At 40.5% G+C, this 12,763-nt stretch overlaps 1 protein-coding gene across 1 annotated transcript; it reads right to left on the bottom strand.

The window, feature by feature from the left end:
* Positions 1–1,728: 1,728 nt before the first annotated feature.
* Positions 1,729–12,394, bottom strand: acbd4 (acyl-CoA binding domain containing 4). Its single transcript, XM_084568322.1, has 11 exons — positions 11,962–12,394; positions 10,952–11,091; positions 10,420–10,540; positions 9,689–9,773; positions 8,646–8,766; positions 7,253–7,417; positions 6,478–6,575; positions 6,121–6,331; positions 5,727–5,938; positions 5,555–5,608; positions 1,729–3,064 (listed from the first exon to the last, which is right to left on the bottom strand). Exons 2-11 carry the CDS (start codon positions 11,040–11,042, stop codon positions 2,936–2,938), a joined length of 1,287 nt encoding a protein of 428 aa, XP_084424448.1. The 5' UTR covers positions 11,043–11,091; positions 11,962–12,394; the 3' UTR covers positions 1,729–2,935.
* Positions 12,395–12,763: the final 369 nt, after the last annotated feature.

Raw genomic sequence — 12,763 nt, 5'->3', positions numbered from 1 at the left:
GAGGGGGGGGTTACCAACCTTTCTGAAACAGAGAGCTCCTAATACAAAGGGCTACCTTTGTTACAAACTTACTGAAAAGCACAGTTCACCTTTAATAATAAGAATAGTAATAATAATACACACGTTTCTTTTACTGTGGTAAAAAAAAAACAAAAAAAAACAAACAAAAAAAAAAACTGTGCAAATGGTATGTTTCACTTTTCTTCCATGTTTTTCTTTTTAGAGGAGCTTGATGGAAACAAGTGCTATTTTTAGCACCTGCCAGCAACTCATGTGGTCCCTGCGGGTGACCAGGTACCTGGTCATGAATGTCTTGGTGACCCCTAATTCTTTTCAGATGACATGTTGGTTAAACTGGCTTAAAGTCTGATCACACGAGGAGTTAAGTGAATGACTCGTCTTTTCCAATCATCTAAGATTTTGAGGCTGATAGTGTTTTTGTTAATTTCTCTGACGTGCTGTATTATGATGTGAAGAGAACTTGAGAAGAAGCTTTTTTTGGGCTTGGGCTGTGTCAGACAGGTGAAGTAGGTCTGACCAAGTACAAGACACACTGAGACTTTTAAATAAGTGATGAAATTTGTCAGGTTAAGGTGCATTCCATAGATTTAATATTTTATCTTAAAGTAGAGAGATAGCAGGAAATGAGGCAGAGAGAAATGGATGGTGTTATATGAACATATATGATCATGTCAACATAATTGAAACTTAGGGAGAGCTATCCTGGGAAGAAAGGAGGAATGTTACATTTGGAGCACAGAAGGCATAGCTTCATTCGTACCAGTGCATTTTAAAATCGTGGCAATAAAGTGATGTTTCCTTTTTCACCAGGAAGGAGTCTTACATGTTGGAAGCAGAATCAGCAGAGCTTCATTGCCAACTGAAAGTACAAAGTCCACCATGTTGTCCTCCTTACGAGGATTCACTTGAGGACACAGGACAAGCAGAAAGGAACCAGCTACTACAAAGCTCTTCGTATTATTGGTGGATGAACGAGCCAGTGGTAAAGACTGAGCTCCAGCCATGGCTATTCTGCTACCTACTGTTAGTTTTAATCTGTTTTCTCAACTTTCAGCATTCTCTAAATTTGGAAGTACATGGTATGAATATACGGTAAAATCTAAGTTGAGACTTTTGAATGAAAAAATGATGCGTGAATTTTAAAAACGGCACGGTTTACATTTGTTAGGCTATTTTAATACCTATGGCACAAATCACATACAGTACATACCAACCATACCATTCATAATCTGAATGACCATTCAGTTTTATTATGTGTCATTTTTAAACAGTGATCTCTAAGTAATCAAATTTACCAGATTCCCTTCAAATAAAAAGACATGAGTCAACCTTGGTCACCATAGAATTCAGGAACTTGGCACTAATGTGAATGTGAGTGTGCTTAAATGAACGAATGGGTAGATGGGTCACGTGACTGTAAACCGCTTTGAGTACCAATAGAAGAAAAGCCCCATAGAAGACCATTTACCACCTTGCTCAGGAAAAATTATTTTGAGAAAAAAAGGCCTTTAAAAACACATACTGTCAAATACAAATTGGAAATCAGAAATCAAAGGTGAAATTTCAATATAAATAGAATAGCAATGACAATTCCCACCCGATGACACAGATCTGATATTCAAAAAAAGCAACCTGCTTTTTAGATCCCACCCCCACATCCTTTTTTTAAATCAATTTATAGCTTTTTAATTGAAGACGTTCTTTTGTTTGCATGAAAAGTGCTATACAAATAAAGTCTGATTGATTGTGTGTATTGTGTGTAATATGTATTATTATTCTTTTTAATTAGTGTGAATTAAAAAAAATAAAGTAATAAAATAAATAAATATGGACCACCATGGACCTGGTACACCGGTGCATGTTTCTGCCAAAAGTCTCTCCCATCAGTATTGGCTGGAAATGTAAGTCGGTGTAACGGGTTTTAAAAGACTGCTGTGTCTGAAATGTGAATATTAATGTGAACCAAAAGAAACTCAAATAACATTGGAATTGAAAAAAGGCAGCAAACTTTACTAAGTGCTACAGAGACTTGTCACCACACAACCTTCTATTCAATAGACTTTTTAATTTGAACTCATGCTGCACTATACATCACTGTTGTTAGAGGGTGGAAACTGGTCCCATCATTCAATGACAACAGTCTCAACACATTTCAGCGCCCTTCATCCAGTCAAAGCTGGCGAATGTGATGGTAGTGAACACTACCATCAGATACAGGGGTAGTTAGCTAGTGGGCAGTCTAAGAAATGGAGCACCAGAGGACTGAAAAGACACTATTCTAATGTAAGGCTTGATTAGATGTTAAAGAGGAGAAAATGTCAGGGCTCAAGAATCTGAATGAGAAGAGCACAATGAAATAATGAGGGCTGATGCATCCATCACATCGCTGTCCATTCAGATCCAACTGTGTCAGATCCAGTGACATTCACAGACAGTGACATTATTAGGTATTTTTTACTTCTTCCCTGTACAGTAAGATTCTTCTGCTGCATTGTGCTGTTTATGAGACTGACAAATATGACGACAAATATGACAAAAAAAAAAAAGAACAGAAATACTGTGAATGTGCACCTTGTCACTTGGATAACTTGGACCATACAATAATAATAACACGACCCTCGTCTTTAATTCAGGCTTCTCTTGATCAGTTTAAGTAACCATTTGGTTTAATAAAGACAGTTCATTCCTAACACCACATTCCTGCAGTCCAACACAAGAAACTACACAAATTACTGTACCTCCACCAGTTAAATAAATATTTGTCTGCTGTAGTGAATGAGAGGATTCCTTGATCCTGAGGTGAACATCACGTCGCTCCCTCCTTCAACTGAACACAGAGGGAGGATGAAGTCTTAACATTACAATCCTGTGGGGGCCAGTAAACGTGTTGGTCAGTGGTTGTTGTCAGCTAGCTTCAGGAAGACATGCGACTTCTCTTGTGGGCTTTCCTCAGTAGGTAGACCATAACCTGAGCAACAAACGGCCACAGCAGGAACAAGAGGACGGTCTGACCCGACAAGTCAAACGGCCACCACTTCTCTTCCTGAGAAGAAAAACACACATCTCGTTAGAAAATGTGACACACAAAAGCTGCCATACCAGCTTCTTCCCAGGCTGTCACTATACTCAAACAGTGACAGACTACTTTATACACCACATAAAATGACATTTACTACCTTTGCCAATGTAATAGTACTGGAGCCTAACCAAACAGAAAAAGTTTAAAGCATGGGGCCCCCATATAGGTGGGGTCAGGGGCCTTTTACTTGTCTAGGCTTAAGGACAAAAGTATGATGGATGGGTCACTGTATTTTCTCAGTGACTTCTCATTTCTATAGAAGGTAAGGGCTCTTTATTTGAAGCAGGCTTATAGTTATGATTTCCCTCTCTGATAAGCGTAATAACAAGTTATCACATCATATTTTAGTACGTTTTGTACAAAGCTTTGTTTTGATCAAATTAAAATGAGTGCATTGCACTGGCATAACAACCCCAAAACGTCCTGAAACCACTTCACATTAAAAGCTCTACAGGGTTGTATTCAGACTGAAACCCTTCATTGCTTGAAAGAGGTTTTTTTTGTGAAATGTTGGCCGACATAATTAAGACACCAACAGCCAGACTGGATTAAAGCATGACAAAACTCCCACCTCCTGTGAACGTTACTTTATATCAGTAATCCAGCACAATGCACTGTTGAGAGGAATAGTATGGTTATATTGCTGAATTTAAAGTTACATTATGCTTAACTAGACTGCACATTAGTGACCCGTTTAAGTGGCTCTTTGGGTTTTAACTTTTAGATTTGGGGAAACAAGCATTGTACAAACTAGAGCCCGACCGATTTATCGGCAGGCCGATATTATCGGCCGATATTAGGCATTTTCCAAACTATCGGTATCGGCATTTATAATGGCCGATAAATGAATATTTCAAAAATAAAATAAAAACGAAACACCCTTCAACCATGTCATGAGTGTTGGCGTTGTATAGTTTAGTTTGTCCACCAGAGGGCATTCTACACCGTCCCTGTTGGCAACACTCGTGTATAACTCGTTCTGATCCAGCCAGAGTCGGGCAGAGAGAACCAGAACTTTATCCGCGAGTAAGATCATCGGTGAAGTGTGTTCATGGTGAGTTGGTCACGAGACATACATTGCTTGAATAACAATTAAAAGAACATCCCCATCAGTTCTCTTAACTCAAATAAGCATGACAAAATTAATTATTATATTAATCATGTCCAGTTTTGCTGCTGTTAAATAAGCCGAGAGTGAAGCGGAATTAGCTAATTACGTTACGTTGTTACAGTGTAGTTGACTGACTGTCCTTTTAACTTCTGACAATGTGACTGAAGTATTTCTTTAATAGCGTGACAGTTATAGCAATGAGACGTATCATCTCTCCTTGGCCTGTTATATTGAAAATGTATGTTTTACAATTTGCAGTATGACGTTATCCATTGCTAAATTATGGCTCATCATAGACTAGCTAACCACAAAGCTAGCTAATGCCACTATCAGTGGAAGACCGCTAACGTTAACATTAATGAGCTTGGAAACCACAACGAACTTATTCTGCCTACATAGGCGCCGATTTATGTTTTCCTCCGTGGGTGCTCATGAGCGCACGCCCTTTAAAAAAAACAAAAAAAAAAAACAAAAAAAAAAACAGCCGTTTCGCATTTCAGAACCTTAGCAAATGGACAGCGGCCGACACGAACACACACGCATAGACTCCATACTAAAGCCGTAAAGTAGGCTATTTTTCAGGACAGCCCACTCTTCAAAACTACAGATAGGATTGGAGATGAAAGGTTGAACTAAACGCGATCAGCTTCGTGGGAAATTAAGAATCAATGCCACCTGTCTGGCACACGTGGGTGCTCAGTATTGTCTGCCTAAATAAAGTAGTGTAATGATTACTGTATTTATAACTAGCATATCTCTAGTTACAGTCCCTGCATTGTAAAATGTAAGTTAGACTTGCGAGGAGTGAACATTTAGACATAGAGAAAAAGTATCAAACGTAGCTTGTACATTTTATTTATCAGAACTTTAATATATTTTGATGTTCCTCTGTTCTGTTGTGACAATAAAAGAAACAAGTTTCTTTTTAAAATGCATTATCATATTATTTTAGTTAAAACTCATAAATAACTACAAATAACTAATGTTAGGGAAATCTGTTAATGTTTTGTTGCGCGTTTCTGAAATTAAAAAAAAAATAAATAAAATATCGGCCGATATATCGGAATATCGGATTTTAAAACCAACAAATATTTGTATCGGTATCGGCCTTCAAAATCCTTTATCGGTCGGGCTCTAGTACAAACCTTGTATAGATTTCCAAGTAAACATGATTTCTACATAAATTGTTTTCTGAAACTAACACAGAAAGAAACCTCCAGGGCATGAGCTGTGTTAATGGACCTTTTACAAGTCCATGCTTGGTTACACCACATTGCTAGTCAAGTAAAACAGCAGTCTGAGCAGCATTTAGGGTAAGTCCATTCAGACACAAAGCCTCTTACCTGTTGTTGTGAAGCTGCACACTGCAGGCATGGTCTCCACTCTGAACCCTGAGCCTGTCACACAGAAAACCAAAATCAGTCTACTGAGGTACAAGCAAAAATGAACAACAAATCACTGATGTTCTCGGTAAGTCATCAAATCAGCAGGTCCCATCATCCCAGATGAGCTTACATGTGTGGCGGCGAGCCTCTCCACCACCTCCAGCCTGTCCATCACACTCCTCATGTCCTCTCTGAGCCTCCGTAGAGCCAGGATGATCTGCTGCTGCAGGTGTGCATCATGCAGCCTCTCTGCACCACCCTCTGACCCGTCCCCTCCTCCGCGTCCGGCCTCACTGCCACCACCAGGGCCCCCCCGCCTGGGACTTCCTTGTGGAACACCACCTATGGACCATAGCATGTTAACTGAATCCAGCCAAACAATACAAACAATATGTCTGACTACATGGATCGTAGTGTTTATAGCAAATGATACTTTGCAACGCCCATTCATGATTTATATGATGATGGGTTTATTTATTTATTTAATATTAAACACTCTGGGTTTTGAAACTGAGGCAGCTTACGTTCTCTCCAGTTGTGGTAGGAACCTTCTCGCCCGGTGTCCCGACTCCTCCTGACGGGACCCTGACCTTTCCCGTCCTCTGCCCCTTCTCCACCTTGGCCTGCTCCCACCTTTCTTCCCTCCAGACGGCCTTCCAGCTGATGACTCTGAAGTGGAGTGGACTCCAGGGACATATGGTCGTTGTGAAAGCCGTTGGACTTGAATATTGGGATCTAGGAACAGCAGACGATGTTGGAAAGTTTCTTCCATATTCTCTCTTTTCTTGTTTCCATGTAAAACATCTCCACATTCACTTGTTTCAAACTAGAATAGTTAGTTGTACGATGCTGTTGCTGGAGGATGAGTGGGTGTGCCATACCTTGATGTTGCTCAGTTGCTCCACTGAATCCACAGAGTCACAGAAGATTTCGCTCTCCGAGTCGCTGGTCAACACCAAACCCTCAGACACTCCAGAGTCTGCAGCAGCACACAATATATTCATATTCTCGTTGGTTAGGTTTACAGTGTGTGGTTAGTGGAAACAAAGCTATGTTAGAAAAATAATCCTCAATTATTAGTGGCTAAAACTCATTATCATCAGTAACATCATTATCGGAATTTAAAATATGTGAGTTTCAAGTGGAAATAGAGGGGGAAAAAATCCTAAAGTTGCAGACTCTCAAATGTGATTATTTTCTGGGTTTCCTAGTTGTCAAATGGAATAACAGTAAATGGAGTATATGGAGATTTTTGGACTGTTAGTAGGAGAAAACTACCCTGGAAATTAATCCGACTTTGCCCTCAGGCACATTCTTTGCAGTGGAAAGTGGGTCTGGAGTTGGTCCATTGAAAACCGAACTGCAGCAAATATCTGCCAAACCAATCAAATAGTTTTGACCGGCTGTATGAGGTGATGGACGGAAGAGCAACAGCAATGTAGTCATACACGTCATCTCAGTACTGTTGAAACCACTCTGATATGACTTCCTTCATTTATGAATAACAGAATATTTCTCTGAGTTGTTGGCTGTGGCGCACAGATCTCTATTCTTGAGGTATTTTTCAGGTATTCAGGATTCTTTTACACAGAGATCTCAACACACACGACTGTTAGCGTGGATTCAAGTTGTTATCGCATGAAAAATGTTTAGTACCATTAGGGATGCTGTTGGCAGTGAGTTCAATAACTTCAGACAGGTTGAACTCCTGATCTGGAGCTGGGCCTTCTGGAAGCAGAATGCCTTCTTCAGGCTCCCCCTGCCGTTTATCCTCATCCTTCATCTCTGCTAGTCTGTCAGCGTGCTTGCCGTCCTTAATACCTTTAATAACAAACAAAGACACACATACACATTCATCACCAGTATTAAATTTCTCAAAGTTGCATTACTTCATTTTTGACTCGACATCATTGACTTTTGAGCTTTCACAATGAGAGAATTTAGAATATAGATCTTAGCAGCAGACTCAGTTGCCATTTGATAAGACACGTCAGATAAAGTGTTCAACTTTAGATTTTGTTGGGGCATTTTAGAGAGGCTCATTCAACTTCATGATTGTTTAGGAGGCTGAGGTTTCTGTTCTTATTGATTTGTATTGCTGAAGGGTGTTTTTAAAGCTTCAGTGTTGTCTCCCCCTTTTGGAAGTGAGGGTAATTACAGAAACCCAGTTGACGTACATGGAGAAAACACCCAAACATCCATACAGCAACATTACAACTATGGTAACAGATGTACTTGTTGTACTTGTTGAAATACAACTGAGTGGATATTTGAGTGACATTTGGGTCGTCTGTACACCGTTGCCAAATCATTTTAGATTAAAGCTTGCTTCATAACCCTACAACCAATCTACACAGAGCCAACGCCAAATCAAATCCTTTATACCTGAAATCATTTATAACTGTGCACTGGTGAGTCAGCATTGTTCTGTAATTACGTGTTAGGGAAATTCTTTTATCAAGAATGACAGTCTTGTTCTAAAGTTTTACTTGCCACAAGGAGCCGACACATGCACTATAGCAAGTATAGAATCGACTGACAATACTAAGGTTACATTCACTTTTATACAGTAGGTCCTGCCCTAGACACGGTTACAGAGAGACAGCCTTGCTAGGGAGACAGCCTTGTTAGATTAACAAAGGAGCTGAAGCCTGGGTGCATCTGTGCCTTATCTGTGGGACCTTTCCCTTACTATTTAATAAGAAGATCTGCTATACAACCCTTGGTGCAGACTAGTCAGCTGTGTTGAGCTTCACTCTGTACTTCACAAGATGGAACTGAGTGGTTCATGTAGGACTTGAAGTTTATAAATGTTGATGTTAATGTTAAGAGGGAAATGCCTTTTGGACCAGTCACAGCTTTTGCTGTCTGTGTCGGCACGAAGCTTAGCTACATTTCTGGGGAGCTGCACATTAGGTTAGAGTGTACAGTCGGGAGATATGCTATAGCTACGCTGTAGAAGTGACGTGAGTCTAAGCTTTACAGCACAATTTCAGACTCTCAGATTTCAAGTGTCTGGTAAGAGTAGGCTTAGTATGTACCCACTCACCTTCTCTGAGTGTGATCAGTGACTCTGGAGGCCGTGGCATGTCGTCAATGACCAGGTAGAGAGGCTCAAAGTGGTGGAAGAGTGAGGCTGTCTTCTCATTCATGGGCATGGTGTCGATGACCTGCAGACAGTGGACAGCTTTAATGATCAGTGGAATGCTAATTGCAATACAAACTACTCTGTTTATCTGACCAGAAAGCATGCTGCTAAGAGCATCTACTACTGCTACTAGAACCTTCGTTTTGAGGTTCTGACTCATTTCTTTGCTTTTTGGCATCAAGTGCCACTACCTCGGCTCGCTGTGGTCCATTTAATAGAGGTCAATGGTGACTGATTGAGCCACTGAAGCCAGATGATGTTCTGGTGTGGATCATTTGTGGTACATTTGACTAATCACTTCAATACATTTGTTTGAAGAATGCTGATTTGAATGATATTCACAATGGACAGAATTTTAGGTGACTGTTACTCATCTCTTTGGGGGCTAAATCTGGGCCTTAACTGAGGTAGCGTCATCATTCTTATGTTCTTGTTCTGCTTTTGTCTGATTCGTGAATGGTAACACCATCACTATTAAGAGAAATAGTTTAAATGCCAGGGGAAGTGAATACTTAATGATTGACGTGTCAGGGCCCTGACAATCAGTCAAGATGGTAAATGGTAAATGGCCTTGCTTTTATATAGCGCTTTTCTACCTATTGGTACTCAAAGCGCTTTACAGTCAGAGACACATCTACCCGTTCGCTCACACAAGCACTCACACATTCACACACCAGTGCCACGCACTGGGAGCAACTGGGGGTTCAGTGTCTTGCTCAAGGACACTTCGGCATGTGGCACATTCCGGGGATCGAACCGCTAACCCTCTGGTTCGTGGACAACCCGCTCTACCTACTGAGCCACAGCCGCCTGATTAGGTCAAGACATACACATTAAACTGAGGTTTTAAGAGATGATATTCATATTGAGTTATTTATTTATTTATTACTGAGGACATTACTTTATATGTAAATGCAGCATGACTGATAGAAATATAAGCCTACCTCCTGTGCAACTTTCTTCATCTCATCCACGTATGCTGCCATAGCGTTCTCCTTGCTCATCTCTCCCAGGCGACTCCATGCATCCCTAACACATACACAAATCCAACAAAATGTTTTTTCAGTAGACAGTCAAAGGTAACAAGCTTGAAGAACACAAAAAGCTGATTTGATCTGCTATGATAATTTGTTATCATTCTTAAGTTGCTCATTGCATGGTGCTCTAATATGGCGATTTTAGACTAAATGTCTACCAGAGCTTCAAGGGGATGTTTTCAACTGTCTTGTTTAGTTCAGAAGAAGCAAATCCCACATTTGGTCAGCTGAATAAAACAATGGTTGGCATTTCTATTTAAGCTTTTTTTAAAAAAAAAAAAAAAGGTGTTTCAGTGGTCATTCATGATCACATGGTCAAATACAAAATACAAACACAATTAGGTTGTTCACTAGATGCAGACTGCCTGATTACGCCCTCTTAGTCTGTTAGCAGTGAACTGCCATGACATGCCAGGCTGTCTCACAAGTTCAAATCCCACATGAGCCTCCGGCCAGCCAAGACTTTGACCAAGTCACTGATAATGTCTCTAATTATTAAATGTACAACACAAGCCCTGTTGAGTTCAGTGTAAGTCTGCATTTCTATGTATCCCCAGCTTGAAATGTAAATTAATGATAAAACTTCCACTCCAAATGGCTAAAGGTACTGAAACTACAGTGATACAGCAGACACACACCATTTGTAGCGACCCACAGGGTCCCAGAAGCCAGGTCGAGCTGCTGTACAGGGTCCAAACACTGCCTGCTTGTAAAGACTGTAGAAACGCAGCATCACTTCATAGGAGGGCCGGTACGAGCCTGCAAGTTAACACAGACATTTACCAGGTTAACCTATCTGGCTTCTTATTGCTCCTTTTATCTGGGCTGAAGTGAAGTGAAAAGGACAGCAGATCACGTAGACAGCTTTACAACAAACTCAGCAGTTTAGAGAGCAACAATAAACATGTTATTCAGGAGACGGAACGCACCTGAAAATGTCTTACAATGTGCTTAAAAATACAGTTAGCTACATTATATCAGCAAGTGAAGTTTGTTTCTGCGTGATCATAAAGCTCTGCATGAATCAGGTCAACTGCCCTCAGGCTTATGTTCTGGATACAGAGTTACACAGTTCAACCCTCAAATTATACAGATCTGCTTCATAAACCAGTGACACTCTGTCACATGAGTTCTGGTAAAGTAATCCGATGGCTGAAACCGGCCATGTACCATTTTTGGGGAGGTTATGGATGACATCCACAGCAGCCTGAAATCGTTTCTGGTGATCAACCACAGGTTCTGCCATAGCTAGGACTGGCATGACACTTTGACTTGTTTGGTCCGACTTGAGGGTCAGAGTGTAGCACGAGCTGAGGGAGATCACAAACACAGACGTGGAGAGAAAATTAGATCAGGAGAAATGACACACTGTTTTCATCAACATCACTCTTAACACCAAACCAAATTCACTCCAGACACAGAAGGCTGCTTTTTGAAATGTGCGGCTGTCCCCTGGTCCTTGTAGGAGTTTCAGTATGTGCACCAAACACAAACTTTTCACCGAGCACAGAGCATATTAAATGCTACGCATCGCTTTCTACGTCATCTGTCCAGGTGTGTGAGGGTAAGCAGGGACACCTGCATGGATATATGCAGGCAGCCCAGAATGTCTGACCATGATGACTGAGTATGTAGAAGGAGAACAGCAACGTTTTGTGGATGAAGCAGATTTACAACTGTGTCATATTACCATTTTTATGTTTAATCTTAATGTAGGGGACATTCAATGTCATAGGAAGTTCTCAAATACTTCTTGTAAGTCGCTGTTAAGTAAACCTAAATTTATTTTTATTTTAATGCAATAATTTGTTGTTATGATGCGGACAAGACAGATCCCACTGTGATACAATCCTATATTTTGAGATTTTAAGATTTACCTTCTTAAAATAAGTTAATTATTAATTTATATATATTCCTGATTTCACTTTTAAAACAAATACAACGGAGGACATAACATTTTAACATACTGTTGTGTTGTGGTCATGGCGATTCAGCCACTACCTATGGCGTTTCACTGATTATACAGCAGTTTCAAATGTTAATAGATTCATGTATACGTATACCGAGAAACACTGTGCTGCTAAATTCCCGTTTGGTTTGGTAAGACAAAACAAGAACATGTAGCTAAGTTAGCTAGGCGCTCCCTGTGTTAGCATTAGTTAGCTTGTAACTTGTCCTACCTCACTGTCTGTTGGTCCTTTCACTTTCCATGACCAACACCAAAGAAGCGGGCGGTTTGGTATTCGTCAGGCGGACCAGAAAGATGCGAATATGTTTACTGAGGCGGCTGCAGACAGTGGTTTGGGCTATTCATGGGTTTACCCAGACGTCAAAGTTTGTTTGCCGAGACTGGCCATTAACCCACCTGAGCCAGGACTGACCTGCCGTTGTTTCTACACAGGCGACTTCCGTGTCAGATCACATGACACGGGTTTAACCACGCCCCTTTGGATATTTAAAGCTGTATCAATACTGGTCAGACTCGTAAAGCACAGTTTTCTACCGGGCCTGTTTTATGCACTGTGCACCCTCTAAAACACCGTTCAAACGTTTTTGCGCCACTCAGAATTGTCTACATTTCTGCATAAAAATGTCTCTAAACATCTGAAGATTTTCACACAAGTCCTGAAAGTAGAAAAGAGAACCCAATCAAATTTATGAAACAGACATATTATGCTTTTGCATATATTAATTCAAAAAAAATGAATCATGTGTAGGCTACGTATCTGTCACTTGTGAAAGTATTTGAACCTTGATTTCAGTTTCTGATGTGACCCCCCATTGTGCAGCAATAATAACTAAACGTTTCCGGTAACTGCTGATGAGTTACCTTCAGTGGCTTGGAGCAATTTTAGCCCTTTCTTCAAAACAGAATCGCTTCAGTTTAGAGATGTTGGTGGGTTTCCTCACATGAATTGCTTGCTTCAGGTCCTTCCATGACACTTCTGTTGGATTCAGGTCAGGACTTTGACTTGGCTTTTC

This window comes from Chelon labrosus, assembly GCF_963514085.1.
Source record: "Chelon labrosus genome assembly, chromosome: 19".
Classification (NCBI taxonomy): Eukaryota; Metazoa; Chordata; class Actinopteri; order Mugiliformes; family Mugilidae; genus Chelon; species Chelon labrosus.
Note: the sequence above shows the minus strand (reverse complement) of the source record. Positions and strands in the feature narration are given on the sequence as shown.

Coding starts and splice junctions, on each gene's coding strand:
- acbd4 (XM_084568322.1), bottom strand. CDS start 11,042: ATGCCAGTCCTAGCTATGGCAGAACCTGTGGTTGATCACCAGAAACGA. Junction 7,418..8,645: donor ACTGATCACACTCAGAGAAG/GTGAGTGGGTAC, acceptor TTGTTATTAAAG/GTATTAAGGACGGCAAGCAC. Junction 3,065..5,554: donor GTGCAGCTTCACAACAACAG/GTAAGAGGCTTT, acceptor TTTTCTTCTCAG/GAAGAGAAGTGGTGGCCGTT.